General features: G+C 40.0%; 1 protein-coding gene across 2 annotated transcripts; it reads right to left on the bottom strand.

Moving 5' to 3' along the window:
* Positions 1 to 1,528: 1,528 nt before the first annotated feature.
* On the bottom strand, positions 1,529 to 24,882 carry LOC127650319 (alpha-tubulin N-acetyltransferase 1-like). 2 transcript variants are annotated; one of them, XM_052135660.1, is made up of 12 exons: positions 24,372 to 24,882; positions 18,784 to 18,844; positions 18,590 to 18,681; positions 18,368 to 18,425; positions 18,124 to 18,237; positions 16,932 to 17,033; positions 15,889 to 15,934; positions 8,505 to 8,579; positions 7,908 to 8,127; positions 4,609 to 4,712; positions 4,409 to 4,490; positions 1,529 to 1,847 (listed from the first exon to the last, which is right to left on the bottom strand). In XM_052135660.1, the coding sequence occupies exons 1-12, from the start codon at positions 24,461 to 24,463 to the stop codon at positions 1,529 to 1,531; spliced, it is 1,365 nt and encodes a 454-aa protein (XP_051991620.1). In that variant the 5' UTR covers positions 24,464 to 24,882. The 2 variants fall into 2 exon arrangements, with proteins under 2 accessions (XP_051991620.1, XP_051991621.1); XM_052135661.1 differs by lacking the exons at positions 4,409 to 4,490; positions 4,609 to 4,712.
* Positions 24,883 to 25,944: the final 1,062 nt, after the last annotated feature.

Below are 25,944 nucleotides of genomic sequence, written 5' to 3' on the forward strand. Positions count from 1 at the left end.
AAGTGAAAGTTCAAACTTCCTCTTTGTTTTCACAGATGGCCAGTTTATTGGTTTTGTCAGTGGAATTGAAACTTAAAAGACATTTTAACCGCTGTGCATTAGCTTTGTGATGTCACTTTAGTTTAGGATTACAGATTACACATTTATTGTAACTGTATCATGGATTTAAAACTTAACTATGAGTGTTTATTGCAATGGAATGAAAATGATGTGACCATGGACTCAATTTGTGGCATATATTTTGGTGTACTTAAAATAGTTTTAAAAATAATTTCTCCACACGTTCTACTAAAGTGACATTCCAGAAAATTGCTTTTGTAGATGGTGGAGCATGTAGCACGTGTTGACAGATTGTTGAAGGGTAGAAATATTGTTTTGAGCAAGCTCGCTGGAATAGCTAGATTCCTGCACTAATACCTTTTCAGATAGTAGAGATATGTTGTGCTGTACATGTTACTCCCTTAGATGATATTTTAATGGATGTTGATGTCGGAGTGAATCTCACAAAACCTGTGATCATATTTCACCTCAAACTCAAAAGAAAATATTAGATATTTGGTATAATTTTACTCTTATTACTGTAATGTGGAAAAAACTATAACATTTTATTGTATTTATACATCATGGAAGTATTTTTTGTACTGCCTTTAAGGCTGATTTAAATAAAATACAAAAAACTTTATTACATGTAATATATCTTTTTTTAATTTGAAAATCACCATTGAGAATGAGAATTACAAACACCAACATTGAAAGTAAAAGGTCTTAACTAAATATGCTGTGATAATTTGGGGAAGAAATGTGCTTAATTGTTTTAAAATAATGCAGAAAATAATTTTCATTATCCAAAATACGATTTCTAATCTGTTTCGTTTGATTTTGGGGTGAAATCTGACCAAGATTTCGTGAGATTGGCCCATCTGTTGGGACTAAGAAATTCAAACACACATCATTATTTTCGACATGCTGTCAAGTGTAAAATTCACCAATGTCCTTGTTCAATGTGTTCCAAGGATTTAAACCAGTTGTTTATTGATTCATTTAAATGATCTTACCAATGGAATAATGTATTAGACTGATCTGTGTGCAAGAACTATTATTCATTTTGAGTGTAAAAGTATGATAGTAATGATATTTATGGTATTTTACAGCAGTGATATTTTCATCCAATTGTTTAATGTAGTAGTACATAAAAAAATCTCTGTACATTAATTGAGCTGTTTCTGAAAAAAGAGCATTATCAGATGATACAATTGTGATAAAAAAAATGCAGGTATAAAATTAATAGCTAAAAATAAATAAGACTTTGAATGTTTGAAAAAGTGAAAGTCTGACAACCTCAAGTCTAATAGAGCTCACATCGCTGCTGCCATTATTTTAAGTACTTCACAGCTAAACTAAAGGGCTTTTTCCACTTTATGCTTTAATAAAATTATTTGTCTCTTTCCCCTTTATTCTCAATCTCCCTTTTTGTTCTGTTTCAACTGTTCCTTTTTTCCTCAACATCTCATCCCTCTATAATGTCCCATCACCAGGGCCGTGTACTGCGATATTCTTGCTTTTGTCGCACCCACTGGGCTGTATAGCGACTCTCCCCAACTGTCCATGACCATCCACCTCTTCCTCTGCCACTCTTGATCTCAGCTTTTCCGTCTTTCTTCCAGTCCTCCAGTCCAGCTCCGAGCTCCCTGCCAATCCCGAGGCTGTCCTCTGATGCTTTGGTCTTAAGGCCACTGCTTAGCTCTTCTTTTTGCTCTAAGGGTGCTATGGATGTCTGGCCCTGCTGATGATCTTTCTTGGGGCCAGCAGGTTTTGGAAGAGAGACAACCTGGCCTTGAAGTTGCGTTCTGGTTAAGATATTGGGAAAAAAAATTCAAGAATGAGAGAAATAAATTGTAAACAAGCAGCAGAGTATACAATTTCAAGACAATAAAGGACCAAGACCAAGTGACAAACACCAGACTGAGAAGAGTAGAGAACCCACATGAGTAAGGAAGACGTCTAAATGGACGAGGAAAATGAATGAATCCTTAAACTTCTCTAATAATGAAATAAAAGGAAATGACAAAAGTAGAAACATGAAAAGGCTGATTGTTCCATCATCACTAGGCCCACACAAAATCTTCACCGTTTTTACACTATGTTGAATTTAAGTATTTAGACATTTGCTAAATGTATTTCAGTCAGGACTACTCTAATTATACTGGAATTTATTTGTTCTTGAACGGGAAGGCTTCGCTTGGAGGGGATCAGCTTCCATGCTGAACACATGGTATACCTCACTGATGCTTGAACCCCCCCAATGGAGCCTTCAACAATTAACCATATTATTTACAGGCAACTTGACAACTGATTGATGACAGATACAGTAAATGGTGATAATTTTAGTATAAATAGTGATACAGTACAATATTGGAATTAAGCACAAGAAATCAGGAAGACAATAATAACGCAGAATAGGTATTTCTCCATACAGACAGAAGATGCACGCAGAAAGGCTCAGATTGGCTTGAGCATTAGTGGGAGCTTGGGATGGGGGTGGGTGAGCAAGCATCTGTGCGATAAAGTGTGTGTACTTAATGGTGTGTACAGTTAGCACCATTTACTCATCCTCATGCAATCCCAAATGACTTTCTTCTGCAGAAAACAAATGAAGATTTTTAGAAGAATATCTCAGCACTGTAGGTCCTCACAATGCAAATGAATGGTAGCCAGAACTCAGAAATCACCTAAAGGCAGAATAAAAGTAATCAATAAGACTCTAGTGGTTAAATCCATGTGTTCTAAAGTGATATGATAGGTGTCCTTTTTACTAAACTCTCCACTTTCACTTCAACATTCTTCTTCTTTTGTTATTTGTCAATTCACATTCGTCATGCATATCGCCACCTACTGGTTGGGGCTGGACAAAGGTGGAGCTTTATAGTAAAAAAGGACTTAAATATTGATCTGTTTCTCACCCACACCTCATCATATCACTCCAGAAGATATGGATTAAACCACTGGAGCCATATGGATTACTTTTATGCTGCCTTTATGTGATTTTTGGAGCTTCATATGTCTGGTCACCATTCACTTGCATTGTATGGACCTACAGAGCTGAAAAATTCTTCTAAAAATCTTTGTTTGTGTTCTGCAGAAGAAATGAAGTCATCCACATCTGGGATGCATGAGGATGACTAAATGATGAGAGAATATACATTTTTGGGTGAATTATACTTTAAGCATAATCCTAACCTAATATATGCAATTTCGCTTCTAATGTTATTTTAAAAATTTTTATGATGTTTTTATAGATCCTTAAAAGCTAGTGATTAAGAAAAATATTTTGTACAGTGCAAAACCCTATCTGACATCATCTGATACCTTTTCTATATAAAGAAAATGTGCAGCGTGTAAGCTTATCTTTTGTTTTGTATGGCATATTTCATACTGTTTTTCATTACAGCAGGGGTTGACATTCCGTTTCACGTTGGGATTTCCAGAAAGGACATTTTAACATCATGGATCATCTTTATTTGAATGTTGTTTTTTACCTCTCAACGTGATTTCTGTAATAGAACACAATTCCAACTTATGGCCTTTGGCTATAGAAAATGTCACAAGCCAAGAAATCCTTGCTGTCATTAAAAGTACATTCCCTCTGTAAGATGCCATGGGTAAGTCTTCCAAAAGTGGAAGCATTCTGGAGCGTGTTGCAATCATCTGATTTGAAATTAGTGTATATTTGAAATAATAATAATATTAAATTCACATGTTAAAACATCAAATAATGAAAATGAAAAAGCGTTTACTGAAAGCGTTTGAACGCGCTCCTCCCGCTGGGCCCCATTGGAGTTGTAGGCCATTGGGCTTCAGCCCGTATAAGCCTGTGCGGTAATGTGCCGCTGCCCCCATGTCTCTAGAATCCTAGTACCTGTACAAAGTCAACTGTTTGGGTTTGCTGACCTCAAATTGCATATTTATTTTTCTTACCTGTGAAATTAAGATACTCCCCTGCTCTACATACGGCGTATCTGTGTGTGTGTGCATGTCTTTGGAAAGAGGGGGCGTGTCTAATTCAACAGCTAAGTCTCGTGGAAGTTCTAGAAACTTGCTGCACCTTTAAGCAAAAACAATTAATTAATTATTTAAGCATGATTTGTTGCCTTATTCATGTCCATAGCAAAAACAGTGTGGGACAAGATATTTGTCCAAGTTTAATACTTCGTTGTTAGGGAATTGTGAAAATAATATATAGCAAACACCACTAACAAACATGCAAACAAGGAATTACGTAGATTCTGTGGAGGCCTAGTAACTATGAGTGCCTTCAGTAGTTTTGTTTCCAATAAACAAGTTGTAAATAAGAACACCATCACCAAGAGAAACCGTGATTCTCACGAAGGTTATGTGAGAAATGTCCGACCTTTCTGTTGTGTTTTTGTGTTCCACTGCATCTGCCTTTGTGCCTGTGTCACACACTCTCTCACAGAGCTCTGGATTCAGCCCTAAGGAAGCACACACGACAGCTACGAATGGTGTACTAATGTGGTTTCCTGCGGACCATCGTAACTCTTCACGCTGCGTCATTGTTAATGGTTGATTGCAGTTCAAACGGTGCATTACCTGGCAGCTTCAAGGTGCTCTGCTGTTCTGCCAATAATTGCCCGATGTCTCGGCTGTTGATATGGCGACTATAGAGGGTGCTCCTGGCAACCAGACCCTGATGGCTACAGGATATGAGGAAAGTGGACAAATAACAGCGATAGAGGACAGAGGTAGGATGGAGGGCAGAGGGGAACAGACAAGGAAGGAGAGTGAAACACAGGACAAATAAAAAAAGAAAGGGGTGAATGTGATAAAGCAAAATAAAATATATATTTTGAATTATGAGAACAAAAAAAGAGAACAAAAAATAATTACAAAATGTATTAATTAAACAGAAATGCAAAAGCAAATGTAAAACTCAAAATTGCATGAAAAGAAGGCAAGGGCAATGATAAAATGTGTAATATGTAATATGAAGTTTGATTTTTATTCTAAAGGCTAAAATGGTCATTAACGTAGCAACTTAACATCAGGTTTTGTTTTGGACATCAAAGCTCTGAGTCAAAGATTAAAGTCCAGACTAAAATGAAATTAAAACCCGATCTTGATCTGGACCAAGAATGTGATCCTGAGGTGCATCAAATCTGATAGAGTGAAGTCAAGACTCAGTGTCAAGCTCTAGAATATAATGATATCTAAAACAGAATGTGGGAAATTCTTTTATTCTGATGATCTAAAGTTAAATATTCTGTTAAATTAATATGTAAATGACAAATTGAAGGAATGTAATGGGTTCAGATCAAGTTCTTTCTATGTACAGCATGTGTGACATTCTCTTGATTACCACAGATAATAATTCATCCATCAGTTTGCCAAAGCAAAAATCGTGCTTAACGTTGTGCACTTACAATGGAAGTCTACTGTATGGGACAAGGCATTCAAGAAGATTTAAAATGTCTGCTTTTAAGCTTGTAATTTTGTACTTAGTACTAAGTACTTGTATTGGGGGGGGGGGTTTTCCATAGAAAACCATGTGTTATTTGAGCTGTATTGTACAGTACAGATCATCATTTTAGAGGTGAGACTACTTTTCTGTGCCAATGAATATTGCCTTATGCATTACTGATTAAATTCCTGTGGGTGGATTTTTCTATATAAACATTCCCTTTCTGGTATCCCAATCCTTTTCAGTGGTAATTGACAACATGCCAAAATGCTGCTGATAGAGCTTAACTTGTGTTGAATCCATAACAGTCCTTAAATGACATGGAATAAATAAGAACTTTTTTCAACTGGTTTTATTAGTTGCTGCTCAATGTTCTCAGGACAGAGGATGTTTAACAGCACAGGAAGACTTTACAAAAATGATCTGTAAAAGCACAATTTTCTGCTGCACTGAGTACTGTCTATAGTCTAAAACACAATTTACTGTAAAAGGTACAGAAAAATACCCCAAATACTTTTTTTGGTTCTCGTTTTACAGAAAATGGTGCCATTCAGACACTCTGGCAGACAGCAAAATCATATTTAATTGTAACTAGCCAAGAAGTTAAAAAACCACAGTCATATTGAAGACTGACGTTATAGATTAAGGGTCAATGAAAGCTTAGTCTAGATCTATTTAAAGAACTAGCACAGAGAAGGAAAATGGAAGAATGAGAAAAAGAAAGATAAGGATTAAAGACAAATGTGTGTTGTTAGAGAAAAAATAAGGGCATGGTAAAAAAAAGAAATGATAAGGTCAGAGGAGTTATGAACACAATCATAATTAGGGAAGTTTATGTATAAAATAAGTACGTTATATTTGGAGATGAACGAGGGAGGTGGACAAGAGAGGGGAAGGGAAATGTTTAGAGATTCACTACAAGAAGAAAAGTAGTCGAGTGCAGATGTTGCATTAACAGAACTTTTTCCATCACTGAGTTTTAAAAACATTCATTCAAAATGTTTTCCATCGTTTTAACAGATAAAAAGTCAGGTATCTGATCTATTACATATCCCAACTTTAGAAACATTCCCACAGTAAAGGATGCTAATAGGAAATAGAAGTGAACATTACCCTTTGACCTGCTAGCAAACATTTGTTTTCATGGGAAATATTTTCAAACACAAACGAAAGTTTTTTTGACAAGCTTTGTTGTGTTTGCACAATACATTTTGTAAGCAAAATGTTTTCAAACAAACAAAAATTATTTTAAGGGCAACACTTTTTTAAAGGTGCTTTGATGTGGTTGCAAAAACGTTTGCAAGTGAAACTTTTACAAACACATGAAAAAATATTTTGAGAGCAAAACGTTTTAGAGGTGCTTTGACATGCTTGCAAAAACATTTTTGGAAGCTAAACGTTCTCAAACACAAACAAAACAATTTTTGAGGGCAGAACTTTTGTAAAGGAGATAAATGTGTTCAAACACAAATGAAAACATGTTTTGAGAGCAAAACATTTTAGAGGTGTTTTGGTGTGCTTGCAAAAAATGTTTCGAAACGAAACGTTTTCAAACACAAACGGAAATTTTTTGGAGGGCAGAACTTTTGTAGAGGCACATGCTTTGACACGCTTGCAAAAAAAAAAAACGTTTTACAAGGTGAAACGTTTTCAAACACAAACGAAAACATGTTTTGAGAGAACCTTTCTTGCCGTGCTTGCCAAAAAAGGTTTGCAACTTAAGTGAATAATTTTTAAACACAAACAAGGACATGTTTTGAGAGCATTTTTGGTATAGACGCAACCAAAAACAAATATTTTGAGCAAATAAATAATTGGTGGGTTTATTGCGAAACAATTTTTGGTTGCACAACAAACACTAAAATTACTATAATTAGCTAAAAGTAACTTAAGCATTAAAATAGTTCATTGAACAATGAAATGATAAATTGAAGTTTGTTATAGATGATTAATGACTTTGAATTTGTACTTTTTAAATCATTTTTGTGACCAAATTAATAAAACGTAAAAATAGAAAGTATCAGTTTCACTGAACTTACATTTGTCAGTCTTTCAAATCTTCAATGATGGAAAATTGTATTATAATTTGTAGTGCAACCTCTGATCGAGGAGGCTTACAGAACAAACAGACAGTGAGCTGACCTTTATATGCTGTACACAGTGATACACTAATGAGCAGAATTCACATTCCAGCTGCCAAGTCGGCCATGCACTCATCTAACACAGGAAGTTGCTCATAGAGAACATGATTAACCTCGATGTCTCTTCATTTTCATTCCCACAGAGACACCGCCTTTAACCAAACACTCTCATTCAACAGACTAAGCACCAGATGGAAAAAGTGAAGAGGATGCAATGTAAATATTTGCAAGCAAAGGGCTCTATTTAGATTTGTGTGTTATAAATGGGTGTGAGGTGTCGGGAGATGTACCTGGTGCGTTTTGCCCTGTAGTTGTCATTGAGCTGGGAAGAGGTGGTCTGACCCTGCTGGAGCCCGGGGCCTGTGGTGGAGCGGAGAGGTGCCCGGCTGGGGGAGGATCCCACGCTGAGCGAACGGGATTGTGGAAATGATGGAAGCAGAGGGGGAGAGTTGGGGGGACCCGGGGGGTGAACAAACGGCCAGGGCAGATCCCTCTGCTCCTCCCGTACCACTGCGGAGGAAAGGAAATGTCACCACATATTTAGTCCTGATTACCACTAATCCAGTATGTGTCATAAATAGATTTGTGTAGTTTTCTAAAGAAAAACTGTGTGGTGCGATGGATTCTTTCACCTGAAAAAATCAGTAACATCAATAAAACTGTTCACTGAAAAGCTCTTTTCTAAGGCCCCAAAATTAGTCAGTAGAACAAACAAAGACATTTAATGAATAAAAAGAGGCATTTATGAGTGTATCCAGCTGAAACTATTCATTACAGTGGCTGGATGATGTCAGTATTCAGCTAAGCGGTATAAATGTCAGCTACAGTACTAGTTGTTATTGTGCCAACAAGTTAAATATACAATGTGGAGTCCATGAGTAACCCACCTTCTCTTTCCATTAGTGAATATGGTTTGATCTCTCCCTCTGGCTTTTTTGGGGGAACCTTTCTCAATTGGACCACTGTAAAAAGAGTATTTTGTTCACAAATAGCCAAGAAACTACCGTATGATTGAGCACAAGTGAGTCAATCTACGGCGGGGACCAAAAGTCTGAGACAACATTAAATTCTGGGACAACATTAAAGTCTGGGATTTCTTTTTTTTTTTTCACTTTTAAACCTATAACTGGAAAATGTAAAACAAAGACAAGTTATGATGTAAAATGAAGAAGAAATATTTAAGCTATTTAAGACCTGCTGTATGTATTACACAACAGGCAATTAAACAGTGTGAATTGCAATTTTCACAGACATTCATATCCATAAATATTCATGGCTATAAGACATTTATTTATTATAATTTCACTGCACTTTGGGGGAAACATACAGGAAACATAATTATCTATATTTTGACTGCAATGGGGAACAGTACAGAATCTTGGAAGGGAGTGATTTCATAAGTGAGTCGTGAGAAGTTAAGGGACATGTTAACGTGGGCAGATGTAATGGGGTTTGTTTAAGTGCAGAAATAGAGGAAGACTACCAGTACATATATAGTAAACAGTCTTTAAAACCACAGGGATGAACTAGGGACTTCATAAGTAAGGTGAAAGCAAGGATATTGTGGGGTTGGGGTGGGGAGTAGCAGATATTCAATGTCCTTACAAGAATCCGTATATTCCCTGATCCGTCACAGGGGAGGGAGGCGTTCCTGGGAGAATTTTGTGAGACAAAAGTGCTCGGACTTGATTTCAGTACAATTAATGTTTTGAGTTGTTTGCAAAGGCTTCACATTTTAAACCCTTTCTAAGAAAACCACTAACTATAAACATGACCAATATAAACTTGATGAGTCATTTCTATTAATATTTATATACATGGAAAATTAGGCTTAGGCACCAACATGCCTTTATATAGAAAACAAAATAACAGCTTGAATGAGGAAATAATTTTTATGGGATATTTCACCCAAAAATGAAAATTCTCTCATCATTTATTCACTTTCATGCCATCCCAGATGTGTAGGGTACGATGGTGCTAAAGGCGCCCCTTAAGGAAATTTAGCTTTCCTTACATAATTTATTTTCGACATAGATACATTTTATTTATATTTATTGAATATTGATGAAGCAACATCATTTGTGTGCAAAAGAAATAATAGTGGAAGGTTGTTTTGATTAAAATTCAGTGTTTAAAAACACTTTGGGTAAAATGCTCCCACACTTGGGGTAAAAGACCCCTAGGTGGTTTAAAGTGATATTGTGTAGATACAGTATAATTAGAGTATAGGGCAACATTTTTCAACTAACGCGACAGCAACTTTTGAGACTGCAAGTTTCTTTTTTGAGTAACAAATTAAGATGATGCTTACTCAAAATAACTGCAACAAAATAATAAAACTATTTTTTTGTTATTTTCAAACACATTTGACATTTTATTACATCTCAAGTATTCTATAAACAAACTAATCTCTATTATGATTGGATGAGTCAATGTGAACCCACTTTAAACATTTTTCATATCAAATCTAATCAACCCACTTAATAGGGGTCTTTAACTCCTGCAACAGGGGGGCTTATTGGACAGTTATTGAAAAATGTTTGCTTTAATGACTTTAAACAAAACTGAAAATGATGTGTTTTGTCATAAAATATATTAGCCTCGTGGAGACTTTAGCCCCATTGTACCCTATGACTTTCTTCTGCAGAACACAAATTAAAAATTTTTTAAAAGTATTTCAGCTCTGTAGGTCCATACTATGCAATAGAATAGTGACCAAAACTTTCAAGCTCCAAAAATTACATAAAAGGATCATAAAAGTAATCCTTTCCGTTCGACTCTAGTGGTTAAATCCATATCTTATGAAGCGATCCAGTTGGTATTGGGTGAGAAAAGACCAAAAAATAACTCCTTTTTGTCTATACTGGAGATCTTGACATCAGCAGTCTCTTTGGCAATCATGATTTCAAGCTTGATTATATTTAGTAGTGCCATCTAGCGCTCTACAGCTATGACCGAAAACAGGAAAATGCTGCCTCCAGAGGCTGTACACAGAGTTAGGAAGGGATCAAGGGATGGCCGAATCCAAAATGCTGCCTCCAGAGGCTGTATACAGAGTTAGGAAGGGATCAAGGGATGGCCGAATCCAAAATGCTGCCTCCAGAGGCTGTATACAGAGTTAGGAAGGGATCAAGGGACGGCCGAATCCAAAATGCTGCCTCCAGAGGCTGTATACAGAGTTAGGAAGGGATCAAGGGACGGCCGAATCCAAAATGCTGCCTCCAGAGGCTGTACACAGAGTTAGGAAGGGATCAAGGGACGGCCGAATCCAAAATGCTGCCTCCAGAGGCTGTACACAGAGTTAGGAAGGGATCAAGGGACGGCTGAATCCAAAATGCTGCCTCCAGAGGCTGTATACAGAGTTAGGAAGGGATCAAGGGATGGCCGAATCCAAAATGCTGCCTCCGGAGGCTGTATACAGAGTTAGGAAGGGATCAAGGGATGGCCGAATCAAAAATGCTGCCTCCGGAGGTTGTATACAGAGTTAGGAAAGGATCAAGGCAGGTCTGAATCCAAAATGCTGCCTCCAGAGGCTGTACACAGAGCTAGGAAGGGATCAAGGGATGGCCGAATCCAAAATGCTGCCTCCAGAGGCTGTATACAGAGTTAGGAAGGGATCAAGGGACGGCCGAATCCAAAATGCTGCCTCCAGAGGCTGTATACAGAGTTAGGAAGGGATCAAGGGATGGCCAAATCCAAAATGCTGCCTCCAGAGGCTGTATGCAGAGTTAGGAAGGGATCAAGGGATGGCCGAATCCAAAATGCTGCCTCCAGAGGCTGTATACAGAGTTAGGAAGGGATCAAGGGATGGCCGAATCCAAAATGCTGCCTCCAGAGGCTGTATGCAGAGTTAGGAAGGGATCAAGGGATGGCTGAATCCAAAATGCTGCCTCCAGAGGCTGTACACAGAGTTAGGAAAGGATCAAGGCAGGTCTGAATCCAAAATGCTGCCTCCAGAGGCTGTACACAGAGTTAGGAAGGGATCAAGGGATGGCTGAATCCAAAATGCTGCCTCCAGAGGCTGTATACAGAGTTAGAAAGGGATCAAGGGATGGCCGAATCCAAAATGCTGCCTCCAGAGGCTGTATACAGAGTTAGGAAGGGATCAAGGGATGGCCGAATCAAAAATGCTGCCTCCGGAGGTTGTATACAGAGTTAGGAAAGGATCAAGGCAGGTCTGAATCCAAAATGCTGCCTCCAGAGGCTGTACACAGAGTTAGGAAGGGATCAAGGGATGGCCGAATCCAAAATGCTGCCTCCAGAGGCTGTATACAGAGTTAGGAAGGGATCAAGGGACGGCCGAATCCAAAATGCTGCCTCCAGAGGTTGTATACAGAGTTAGGAAGGGATCAAGGGATGGCCAAATCCAAAATGCTGCCTCCAGAGGCTGTATGCAGAGTTAGGAAGGGATCAAGGGATGGCCGAATCCAAAATGCTGCCTCCAGAGGCTGTATACAGAGTTAGGAAGGGATCAAGGGATGGCCGAATCCAAAATGCTGCCTCCGGAGGTTGTATACAGAGTTAGGAAAGGATCAAGGCAGGTCTGAATCCAAAATGCTGCCTCCAGAGGCTGTACACAGAGTTAGGAAGGGATCAAGGGACGGCCGAATCCAAAATGCTGCCTCCAGAGGCTGTATACAGAGTTAGAAAGGGATCAATGGATGGCCGAATCCAAAATGCTGCCTCCAGAGGCTGTATGCAGAGTTAGGAAGGGATCAAGGGATGGCCGAATCCAAAATGCTGCCTCCGGAGGTTGTATACAGAGTTAGGAAAGGATCAAGGCAGGTCTGAATCCAAAATGCTGCCTCCAGAGGCTGTACACAGAGTTAGGAAGGGATCAAGGGACGGCTGAATCCAAAATGCTGCCTCCAGAGGCTGTATACAGAGTTAGGAAGGGATCAAGGGATGGCCGAATCCAAAATGCTGCCTCCAGAGGCTGTATACAGAGTTAGGAAGGGATCAAGGGATGGCCGAATCCAAAATGCTGCCTCCGGAGGTTGTATACAGAGTTAGGAAAGGATCAAGGCAGGTCTGAATCCAAAATGCTGCCTCCAGAGGCTGTACACAGAGTTAGGAAGGGATCAAGGGACGGCCGAATCCAAAATGCTGCCTCCAGAGGCTGTATACAGAGTTAGGAATGGATCAAGGGATGGCCGAATCCAAAATGCTGCCTCCAGAGGCTGTATACAGAGTTAGGAAGGGATCAAGGGATGGCCAAATCCAAAATGCTGCCTCCGGAGGTTGTATACAGAGTTAGGAAGGGATCAAGGGATGGCCAAATCCAAAATGCTGCCTCCAGAGGCTGTATGCAGAGTTAGGAAGGGATCAAGGGATGGCCGAATCCAAAATGCTGCCTCCGGAGGTTGTATACAGAGTTAGGAAAGGATCAAGGCAGGTCTGAATCCAAAATGCTGCCTCCAGAGGCTGTACACAGAGTTAGGAAGGGATCAAGGGACGGCCGAATCCAAAATGCTGCCTCCAGAGGCTGTATGCAGAGTTAGAAAGGGATCAATGAATGGCCGAATCCAAAATGCTGCCTCCAGAGGCTGTATGCAGAGTTAGGAAGGGATCAAGGGATGGCCGAATCCAAAATGCTGCCTCCGGAGGTTGTATACAGAGTTAGGAAAGGATCAAGGCAGGTCTGAATCCAAAATGCTGCCTCCAGAGGCTGTACACAGAGTTAGGAAGGGATCAAGGGACAGCCGAATCCAAAATGCTGCCTCCAGAGGCTGTATACAGAGTTAGGAAGGGATCAAGGGACGGCCGAATCCAAAATGCTGCCTCCAGAGGCTGTATACAGAGTTAGGAAGGGATCAAGGGATGGCCAAATCCAAAATGCTGCCTCCGGAGGTTGTATACAGAGTTAGGAAGGGATCAAAGCAGGTCTGAATCCAAAATGCTGCCTCCAGAGGCTGTATGCAGAGTTAGGAAGGGATCATGGCACGTCCGAATCCAAAATGCTGCCTCCGGAGGCTGTATGCAGAGTTAGGAAGGGATCATGGCACGTCCGAATCCAAAATGCTGCCTCCAGAGGCTGTATGCAGACTTAGGAAGGGATCAAGGGATGGCCAAATCCAAAATGCTGCCTCCGGAGGTTGTATGCAGAGTTAGGAAGGGATCATGGCACGTACGAATCCAAAATGCTGCCTCCAGAGGCTGTATGCAGAGTTAGGAAGGGATCATGGCACGTCTGAATCCAAAATGCTGCCTCCAGAGGCTGTATGCAGAGTTAGGAAGGGATCAAGGGATGGCCAAATCCAAAATGCTGCCTCCGGAGGTTGTATACAGAGTTAGGAAGGGATCAAGGCAGGTCTGAATCCAAAATACTGCCTCCGGAGGCTGTATACAGAGTTAGGAAGGGATCATGGCACGTCCGAATCCAAAATGCTGCCTCCGGAGGCTGTATACAGAGTTAGGAAGGGATCATGGCACGTCCGAATCCAAAATACTGCCTCCGGAGGCTGTATGCAGAGTTAGGAAGGGATCATGGCACGTCCGAATCCAAAATGCTGCCTCCGGAGGCTGTATACAGAGTTAGGAAGAGATCAAAGCAAGTTTGAATCCAATGTTTGTGTCACATCCGGTCTACTGCGATACCTTCGTCTGATCGATTTTTGATGGCAGCATAGATGTATCCTTCCCTGTCTATGAAATCCCACAATCCTGTGCTCCCGAATCCATGGCAGTTGAGCTGAATAAAAAAATGGTGGCCAAAGAGGTAATTGATTTCAAATGTGTGTATAAATGTATGTTTTTATTCACTTTTTCCAACTTTTGATTCCATTTCTAGCAAGAAAGTAGTATTGTAGTTATTAAATATACACTTGGTTATCGCCAAAACTCTCTTGATTTTGTTCTAGATTATTAGAGCATTGTGGTCCTGTTGGATGATTGAAGCAGATGCAGTTAACTTTAGTGGACACCAAATAGCGTTAATCAGTTGCTGGTATCCTAGCAACGATGTGACATTATGCTGCCTAAGTAGCCTGTCCAAAACCGGTACATTATACGCAAACCTTGTCTGTTGAGTCATTGAATGGTAGGGCAGCGAGGCAACAAGACAGCCGCATGCATCAGGATGTGTAATCGATCTTGAAATCATGATCACGCTTAGAGACTGCAATGGCAAGATGTACAGTGAAGGAGTTATATTTTGGTCTGTTCTCACCCAAAACCGATTGGATCGCTTCAGAAGACACGGATTAAACCACATATGGATAACTTTTATGCTGCCTTTATGTGCTTTTTGGAGCATAAAAGTTTTAGTCACAATTAACTTGCATTGTATAGACCTACAAAGCTGAAATATTTTTCTAAAAATCTTAATATGTATTCTGCAGAAGAAAGTCATACACATCTGGGATGGCATGAGGATGAGTAAAGGGTTACTCATTTTTGGATAAATTGTCACTTTAATTTAAATGCAAAGGGAACCAAAAACAATTAGACCGACAAAATGTTCTTATAACTAGAGTAACCTGCTAAAATGTACGACAACATGAAACAGCATTCATAACCCATTTATGTGAGATTGTGTTACATATATAACAGGTGAAATAGGTTATCCAATAAGAAACAATCTTTTAAAAAAAGTCTTTATATCGTGTAATGTGAAAAGAGGAGCTAGATGATGTCAGTGGAAACAGAGCAAGTTATAACATTCTGATGAAAGAACAAGATTTTCTTTGGAATAAGCAACGATGGTTCACAATGAGGTCAGTAGCACATATTCAAAGGTTCCAAATCAAACTAGATATGCATTTCCTGAAAATAAAACCAGTGCTTGCAGGCCAGCAACTGTTTGTCTGTCTGATTTAAAGGAATATTCCAGGTTCAACACAATTTATGCTCAATTTTCAGCATTTGTAGCATAATGTTGATTATCACAAAAAGAATTACAATGGCAGTGAATGGGGGCCAGTCCATAAAAGTTAAAATACACATAGTTTCAAAAGTATAGCCACAAGATGTAAACATTTTACATGTTAACATGATCTTTGTGTGATAAAACGTTTGTTCTACATGATTTTAGTGTGATAATTTGTATTCCAGAAAAACGCTTAACAGCACTTTTCATTTCAGAAATCAAAGAAGAATCAAAAGAAGAGGAATTCCTATCCAATGCTCTCCTTGCAAGCACAGAGACTATGGGAGGTTGTTCTGTGAAAGAACACATTTGAAAGGAGCGTCGGCCATACACTGAACTGAACTCTACTGGCACACACCCAGAACAACATTCCAAACTCACATCACAAAAGAGTCAAGCATTACCTGATCTACTCTTGAAGAAGCCGCCAAACACCACAAAATTATTCACCTGAGAGGAGCAAGTGGGACAGGAGAAAGTAAGACTTGTTAGACAGAAATATGCACAATTCCTCAGCTTTTTACTCTGACAACCATGAAATGGATACTAAGTTTGGAATAGTGATATAAATGCCTCCTCTTCTGATGATTTGATATTGTACCCAAAAGGCTATTGTACAAAAAGGATTTTAGATGTGTGCTAACAAGCATTCACACTGTCTTCCTCATAGTCCATATCTCGATGTACATCTAGATATGTACAAGTGACGGGCAACATGACATTGAGTTGTAAAGAACTGTGACTAGTCACTCTGGAACCACAGGAAAATTATGTTGTGAAACAGTAACTGGCAGTCCCAAACCTTTAGCAACAATATACATCTTCAGTTTTTTTGCTGATCGGGTGAATAGACTAACCTTCTTTGAGCTTTTCTCTGAACATCTATTTCACTATTCTTAGCCATTTTTGCAATGACTTTCAACTGCAATGGCAGTGGTTTTTGGTAAATGTATGAAATCAGTTCCCCTCAAGTTCACACAGGTGTCCTAGCAGAGTAACCACAGGTGTCGTCCATCACATTAACAATGAACATGTTCCACTAACATTTGACAAACAGAAAGTGTCCAAATACTATTTTGTGTTCATTTTGTACAACGTATCTACTGTTTTATATCTCCTGTTTTATCATTTCAACCTAACAAACCTAATGATTTGCATTAAGTGTGCTCATGCTATCTTTCTGTACAATAAATGTCAATTTGTTTGATATTTTGAACTCTAATGCATTAGAATTCATATATTGGGTCCACTGTATATGACTATAACACATTCTAACTGGCTCTGACTGTGTTACGTCATGCAACAGTATAGAAAACAGTTTGCTTACAGTAGACAAATTAGTTGTCGTTGGAAACTTGTCAGTTTGGTTTGGAGAACATCTACCAGGTTCCAATTTTCAGAAACCATTCAGAATGAGTATAATAAGGGGGATGGAGGAGGATCATACCTGAGGCACACTGTTTTTGAGATCATAATGCTTTTCTAGAAAGGACAGGAATTTAGGAGAAGGTCTATCATATGCCATCTGCTCAGGCTCCACCCGTTTGTGCTGTTCAATGAGAGAAAATGAGAGCAGGAAAATATGTGTCACAAAGGCAAATATGGCTCTTGGCAAGTAAATGCAAATGTAATTTGACTTCTCTTTTGGACCCCCCAAAAAAAAACTTTAAAGTGAACCCAAAAATTGAAATTCTGTCATTATTTATTCACTGACATGTTGTTTCAAACCTGTATGACTTTCTTGCTTCTGTGGAACACAAAAGGAGAAGTTTTGAATCATGCTGCTCTTTTCCATTCAATGAAAGCATATAGTGACCAAGGACTATCAAGTAGAGGTAGACCAATATATTGGTTTTAATCTATGCCTATAGTTGCTTTTTGCAACACTGGTTATTGGCAAATACTGTATATATGCCGATGGATGTTAATAGTTTTTTTTTATTATTATTCCTCTGTGTTCCTCCATGGCTGGCGCTGGGGGATTCTTGAGTTAGAATGGCTTGGTTTAACAGTATAACAGCGGCCTTTAGAGGTGAAAAAAAAAAACAATCACAAACTGACAATACTAATCAGTATTTTTATACTTACTTCAATGCAAGTTTGTTTATTTTGAATGGATAAATCACGTGTTCTAAATTCAAAAGTGGGCATGAAAAGAAAACAGACTATATGGAAACATGCCAATTCAGCACATAGACCGTACCTCCAACTTCATACCATGTGAATGATAATAAAAAACCTATAAATACAACAAAGCAAAATATTGTAAAATAGACAGACCTTACACTGTTTTTTTTTCTTGGTGAGTGTGCACGTAATGGAACGTGTAAACTAATTTTAACCCACAATCAGAAATTGCAAGCAATTGAATGGCCAGGAAATAATTTTGTAAATACTCTAATGGTCCTTAATGGGAAAAAGGTTCCCTACCCCTGTTTTAGGAGCTTACTTAGAAAGAAACTCTTAGAAAGAGCAGCATGAACATTCTGTAAAATACCTCCTTTAGTTTTCCATGGATGAAATGAAGTCATATGCATTCGAAAATACATGAGGGTGAATCAGTGACAGAATTTCAGTTTTGGGTGGACTATTCCTTTAAAAATCTGCTTTTTGCCTTATAACTGCTGACAGGCACTCACTTTCAACATGAAGTCGAAGAGCTCGAGCCCATAGCCATGTCTCTGCAGGGTCTCTGTCACATAGAAATCCAGTACACACAAAGGCTCTGTTTCTAAATGCGCCCCCCGCTGGTCCTAGGAACAATTACAACATTGTTGTAATTATAGCATTGAACAAATGCAATTATAGCATTGATGCTACTTTAGAAAGTGTGTACTCTACTGAATCAGCCAAGAGTTGTGTCAATAATGAGGGAACACTTACAAGTAAAAAGAGCTTCTTGTAGCCAACCTTCAGAAATCCGACTACAACACCCCTCCCACTGCCAAAGAGGGAGTCACATATTGTTATTAACTGCATACAGTAAGTAGATGTATTTTTAAGTAACGGAAATGGAAACACAGGAAGGAGAGAGGTCAGTTTTATTGAAATATAAATAGATTAAATCTGAAGGAATAGGAGTGGGGGGAGGAAGAGAGACAATACCCATTCTGCTCCCCATCTTTTAAGAGGTAGACATGGTGTCTGTTGGCCTGGAGCTTTGCAGCACTGGTTATAGGTGCAGGCAGCTGCTGGGCCTGAGGAGGTCAACATAAACATGATGACTGACCGGAACTGACAGTGATTGACAGTTTAATCTCTAGAATGCAAGGGCGAAGACAAAAGACGGCCATTATCACCTTAGCGGAGGCTTTGCCCAGCTCATCTATAACCATGGCGATCTGAAGCTGAGGATCTGGTCTACAGAACATAAAGTAAATTAAATAAAGATTTAATGTTCAAAAGAATTAGCACATATGATTCCAATAATCCATGCAATATTTGATGTTCATATGTCCACAATTTATTACATAAAACAGTGTGCAATTAAGCAGTATTTGTGCATTGAATTCATTGTTCGACCAATAGGGAGTATTTAAAGGTGATACTTATGTCAAGAGAACTGGGTGGTTGATGGATGGCCAGTATAATGCCAGAAGATTACATAACAATTCATTAATGGCAAAAGAGATGTACACAAAATTGTGGAAATCAAATAAAACATTTTTATACACAACAGTTACTCATATGTCACTAAATATTTTTTTTTGTTATACTGACAAGGTTGTTGACGTAGAGGGGAACTAACGCTTTTGATAATCATCCAAGCAGGCAGGGTGTCACGAACCCCTTCCAGGGCTCCACCTCTAGAGCCTCTCGAGCCTCCCACGGCTCTACTCCCAGAGGCTCTTCTCCTCTCATGGCTCCACCCCTCAAGCCTCTCAGGGCTCCGTCTCTCGAGTCTTTCAGGGCTCCTCCCCCTCTCAAGCCTCTCAGGGCTCCGTCTCTCGAGTCTTCCAGGGCTCCTCCTCCCCTCAAGCCTCTCAGGGCTTCTCCTCTCGAGTCTTTCAGGGCTCCACCTCCTTCCAAGCCTCTCAGGGCTTCTCCTCTCGAGTCTTTCAGGGCTCCTCCTCCCCTCGAGCCTCTCAGGGCTCCGTCCCTCGAGTCTCTCAGGGCTCCTCCTCCCCTCCGGCCTCTTGGGGCTTCGTCTCTCGAGTCTTCCAGGGCTCCTCCTCCTCCCGAGCCTCTCGGGGCTCCGTCTCTTGAGTCTTTCATGGCTCCCCCCCTCGAGCCTCTCGAGCCTTCCAGGGCTCCACCTCTAGAGCCTCTCGAGTCTTCCATGACCTTTTTCCCCGAGCCTCCCACGGCTCTACTCCCAGAGACTCCAGAGCTTCCTAGGGCTCCGCCTCTCGAGCCTCCTACGGCTCCGCCTCTCGAGCCTCCTACGGCTCCCCCTCCAGAGCCTCCCATGGCTCCACCTCCCGAGCCTCTCACGGCTCTGCTCCCAAAGACTCCAGAGCTTTCTATGGCTCCGCCTCTCGAGCCTCCTACGGCTCCGCCTCTCGGGCCTCCTACGGCTCCCCTTCCAGAGCCTCCTAAGGCTCCACCTCCCGAGCCTCCCACGGCTCTACTCCCAGAGACTCCAGAGCTTCCTAGGGCTCCGCCTCTCGAGCCTCCTACGGCTCCGCCTCTCGAGCCTCCTACGGCTCCCTCTCCAGAGCCTCCCACGGCTCCACCTCCCGAGCCTCTCACGGCTCTGCTCCCAGAGACTCCAGAGCTTTCTAGGGCTCCGCCTCTCGAGCCTCCAACGGCTCCGCCTCTCGAGCCTCCTACGGCTCTGCCTCTCGGGCCTACCCCCCCGAGACTACAGATCCTGCCAGGTCATCGCCTCGGGGACCTCCCACGGCGCCACCTCCCTTGGCTCCACCTCCAGAGCCTTCCAGGCCTACCTCGCTAGAGCCTCCCACGGCGCCACCGTCATTGGCTCCACCTCCTGAGCCTTCCAGGCCTTCGCCCCTAAAGCCTCCTTCGGCTCCACCTCCAGAGCCTTCCAGACCTCCACCTCCTGAGCCTTCCAGGCCTTCGCCCCTAAAGCCCCCTTCGGCTCCACCTCCAGAGCCTTCCAGGCCTCCGCCTCTAGAGCCTCCTGCGGCACCACCTCCCTCTGCCCTGTCTCTTGGGCTCCCTATGGCGCCACCTCCTCAGCCTCTCAGTGCCCCGCCTGCCGAGTCTCTCACGGCTCCGCCTATCACGGCTCTTCCCTGGGCCCCTGACCCTGTCCGGTGGCCTCCTGACACTCTTCCTGCCCTGTGGCCTTTTCCCTGGCCTCCTGACCCTCTTCCTGTCCAGTGGCCTCTTCCCTGGCCTCCTGACCCTGTCCCTGTCCTGTGGCCTCCTCCCAGGCCTCCTAACCCTATTCCTGTCCCGTGGCCACCTCCCAGGTCCCCTAGTTCCGTCCCTGTCCGGTGGTCACCCTCCAGGCCCCCGGACCTAGTCCCTGTCCTCCAGTCGCCTTCCAGACCCCCTGACCCAGTCTCTGCCCTATGGCTGCCCCCTAGATCTCCCGACCACCCGCCTGTCTGCTATGTTCCCCCTGACCTTGCCTTGAACTGCCCATTGACCCCATGGACTGTTTCGTTTCCCTTTGTGCCCCTTAGACTGCCCTCATTTTGGTTTTTGTGTTTTGTGGGGGTTTCTGTTCTGGGGGTTTTGTTTGTTGGAATCACCTGTTATTCGGTTCACCCTGCACCGCTTCCCAGAGGTCGCGCTCCTCGCAGCCGAGCGCAGCCGTCAGGAGCCGTCCGTTACAGAGGGGGGAGTACTGTCACGAACCCCTCTCCCTCGCTCCGCCCCCTCGAGCTTCCACGCTCGTTTTGCTCCCTCGAGCTTGCACGCTCGTTTTGCTCCCTCGGGCTTCCACGCTCGTTTTGCTCCAACGAGCTCTCATGCTCGTTAGCAGGTCTCCCTCCTCGGGCTCGCATGCCCGCTCCCAATCGCCAGAACATTAAATACACCTGCACTCGTCCCAATCACCACATCATTGTTTACACCTGCACTCGCCTCTATAAATACCACAGCACATTCATCTCACTCCTGTTGGTTATTGTTCTAGTTTACCCCTTCGCTTTGCCACCGCTAGTGTTCTCCTAGTTCCCTTGTTTTTTCATCCCGCTAGTACCGTCTAGTTGTGCTTGTTTCCCGGCTTCGACCTCCCGCTCTCGTTGACCACTCTCTCCCGGATTTGCCCCCTTGTTTATATCTTGATTCCCCGGCTTTTGACCTAACGCTCACCCTGACCATTCTTCACTGGATTTGGTCTTTTTGTACTGTTGCACGCTTTGTGTTTAATAAAGCTGTTTGTATTCGACATTGTGACTGTCTCTTCTTGTGCGGGTTACAGAGGGTTATCCGATGCCATTAATCTCAAGAAGGTCTATATCTAGAAGATTCTCATAAAAATTGTCAATATAATTTTATTTTAAAAAAAAATAAGAAAATATATTTTGCAAAAAGAAAATGAAGCTTTAAACTTTTTACATTGTTACCTTATTTTCATGACAGTTACCCACATTTTACCCCCAATTCTCAGTTCCACAATGTGAAAAAATATGGTCATTATGATATTCTCATAACTGCATTGTGAAAAAAGATGGTTATTATGATATTCTCATTACCACAATGTGAAAAAAGGTTTTCATTATGAAATTCTCGTTACTGCAATAAAATATGATCATCATGATATTCTCATTAATGCAATAAAATATGATCATCATGATATTCTCATTAATGCAATAAAATATGATCATCATGATATTCTCATTAACACAATGTGAAAAAGATGGTCATTATGATATTCTCATTAACACAATGTGAAAAAAGATGGTCATTATGATATTCTCATTACCGCAATGTGGATAAAAGATGGTCATTATGATATTCTCATTAACACAATGTGAAGAAGATGGTCATTATGATATTCTCATTAACACAGTGTGAAGAAGATGGTCATTATGATATTCTCATTACCGCAATGTAAAAAAAAGATGGTCATTATGATATTCTCATTACCACAATGTGAAAAAAGATGGTCATTATGATTCTCATTAATGCGATGTAAAAAAGATGGTCATTATGATATTCTCATTACCGCAATGTGAAAAAAGATGGTCATTATGATATTCTCATTACCACAATGTGAAAAAATGGTCATTACGATTCTCATTAATGTGATGTAAAAAAGATGGTCATTATGAATCTCATTAATGCGATGTAAAAAAGATGGTCATTATGATATTCTCATTACCGCAATGTGAAAAAAGATGGTCATTATGATATTCTCATTACCACAATGTGAAAAAAGATGGTCATTATGATATGCTCATTACCGCAATGTGAAAAAAGATGGTCATTATGATATTCTCATTACCACAATGTGAAAAAAGATGGTCATTATGATATTCTCATTACCACAATGTAAAAAAAGATGGTCATTATGATATTCTCATTACTACAATGTGAAAAAATGGTCATTATGAATCTCATTAATGCGATGTAAAAAAAATGGTCATTATGATTCTCATTAATGCGATGTAAAAAAGATGGTCATTATGATATTCTCATTACCACAATGTGAAAAAATGGTCATTATGATATTCTCATTACCGCAATGTGAAAAAAGATGGTCATTATGATATTCTCATTACCACAATGTGAAAAAATGGTCATTATGATATTCTCATTACCGCAATGTGAAAAAAGATGGTCATTATGAAATTCTCATTACCACAATGTGAAAAAAGATGGTCATTATGATATTCTCATTACCACAATGTGAAAAAAGATGGTCATTATGATATTCTCATTACCACAATGTAAAAAAAGATGGTCATTATGATATTCTCATTACCACAATGTGAAAAAATTGTCATTATGATTCTCATTAATGCGATGTAAAAAAGATGGTCATTATGAATCTCATTAATGCGATGTAAAAAAAATGGTCATTATGATTCTCATTAATGCGATGTAAAAAAGATGGTCATTATGATATTCTCATTACCACAATGTGAAAAAATGGTCATTATGATTCTCATTAATGCGATGTAAAAAAGATGGTCATTATGAATCTCATTAATGCGATGTAAAAAAAATGGTCATTATGATTCTCATTAATGCGATGTAAAAAAGATGGTCATTATGATATTCTCATTAATGCGATGTAAAAAAGATGGTCATTATGATATTCTCATTACCACAATGTGAAAAAAAATTGTCATTATGATATTCTCATTACCGTAATGTGGATAAAAGATGGTCATTATGATATTTTCATTACCGCAATGTGGATAAAAGTTTGTAATTATGATATTCTCATTACTTCAATTTGATAAAATTAATTATTATCTAAAATGATAAAGTATTTAAATAATAAAAACAAAACAAATTTTTACTGTAATATAGAAGGAAAAATACTGTTAGGGTAATGAGAATCACCATTGTAAACAATAGGAATATCTATCTATAACAGTGTAATCTATCTATCTATCTATCTATCTATCTATCTATCTATCTATCTATCTATCTATCTATCTATCTAGCATGTTCTGCTTTATTATTGTGTAATTACAGTAAAGCCCATGGTTGTCTTGCTGAATCGGCATTGCTCAAATTAAATTAATGTCAGATTAAACTAATGCCAGATCTTAGAGACCTTTACTCAGGATCACAAAATTTGCGTCATTTGACGTCAGGCTGCTGGTACGTGCAGCTTATCATTGCTGGAAAAACATGATGACCTGGTGTTAATACAAGACTTTTAACAAGAATGTCTAAACAAGCAATGGTAGCATTTTATGCATAATCTGTACCAGCTACACTGCACAAGGACAAAAGCACTGAATGTCCAAAACCTCCCTTTTATCATAACTCACATTAAAATATACATTACCTCCCATGCGCTTTCCGCCCTGCAGTCAAGTTGTTATCCAGCACTGAAATTCTCTCGGGGAAAAGCGCATTCAAGTCGAAAGTGAAGTCCATTGTGAGGACAGATGGGATTCCTCTCAATCAGAAATCTTTTGCAATACACCACTGACAATACACCACTAATGCCCTGCCTGATGCTGGAGATTCACATACATTTTCACATAGGCAATCGATTCTGCCTCTCTGGCATGCACTTAAAATATCATGCTCTTATTAATGTTTCCTCTGTTTTCCCATTGTGTTTAGGTGTCACTCCCTTGTGCAAGAAGATCGCTGGCCATCTACAGTTGAAGTGCTGTTAAAACACGCCTGCAGGATTCAACAAACACACCCTAAAATACTGAGACTGTCGCACAATACTCGAAAATACGTAAAAGTGCGGGGAAAAAATTATAATACAAATAAAAAGTTACATAAAATACATTTTAGTTTAGACTTTAGCAGAAATGTGCTGTGTTATCGGCTTTATTTCCGTTTCCTCTTGGCAACGACGCACAACTGTGTGCTGCATAGCAACCAAACTTATTTACCAGGCAAATGTTTTTCCATTTGTCATTCCAATGTCTGCAGGAGAAAAGAACACAACTGACCATAAAACACAGCAACTACACTGAAAATGTATGAATGTATAAAATTTAATTGAGTAATTTGTTAATAAAATACCCCCTTTTAGATATTGTTTATTTTGTAGTTCACAAATTAATCTTTAAATTCAAATATTCTCTTTAGTCTCTTAATTAAAATTAGGTAATAATCACAGATATTTTGAAAAAAAAAGAGTATATATTATATATATATATATATATATATATATATATATATATATATATATATATATATATATATATATATAATTTATTATACACAATTCCAGTATAGTTTAATGTGACTGTGTACTGGGAGCCAGCTGGTAGGAAGCTCGAGATGTGCACAAGCAACTGACGCCAAAGGCAGATCCTCCACCAAATTTCACATTGGGTACGAGATACTGTGGCTAGAAGTCCTCTCCAGGTCTCAGTCTCACCATTAGACGACCAGGTGGAGGATCATGATGACTTGAGGAGGTTCAGCAAGGCTGGAATTCAATCTTCGATCGAGCCATATCAACATATCAATCAAGGTGTGGATGGAGGACCACTGGATCAAGACCATGTCCAATCTCCAGACCTGAACCCTATTGAAAAACTCTGGAATGTGATCAAGAGGAAGATGGATGGCCTCAAGCAATCAAACAAAGATGAGCTGCTTGAAATTTTGTGCCAGGAGTGACATAAAGTCACCCAACAGCAATGTGAAAGACTGGTGACGATGCATGAAAGCTGTGATTGAAAATCATGGTTGTTCCACCAAATATTGATTTCTGAACTCTTCTTAAGTTAAAACATTAGCGTTGTGTTGTTTAAAAATGAATATGAACTTGTTTTCTTAAGGTATGAAAATACTGAATCTTTTTTGTTATTTTGACCAGTTGTTATTTTCTGCAAATAAATGCACTAAATGGGAGAAATGTTGTCAGTACTTTATAGAATAAAACT

The sequence above is a fragment of the Xyrauchen texanus genome, chromosome 10 (genome assembly GCF_025860055.1).
Source record: "Xyrauchen texanus isolate HMW12.3.18 chromosome 10, RBS_HiC_50CHRs, whole genome shotgun sequence".
Classification (NCBI taxonomy): Eukaryota; Metazoa; Chordata; class Actinopteri; order Cypriniformes; family Catostomidae; genus Xyrauchen; species Xyrauchen texanus.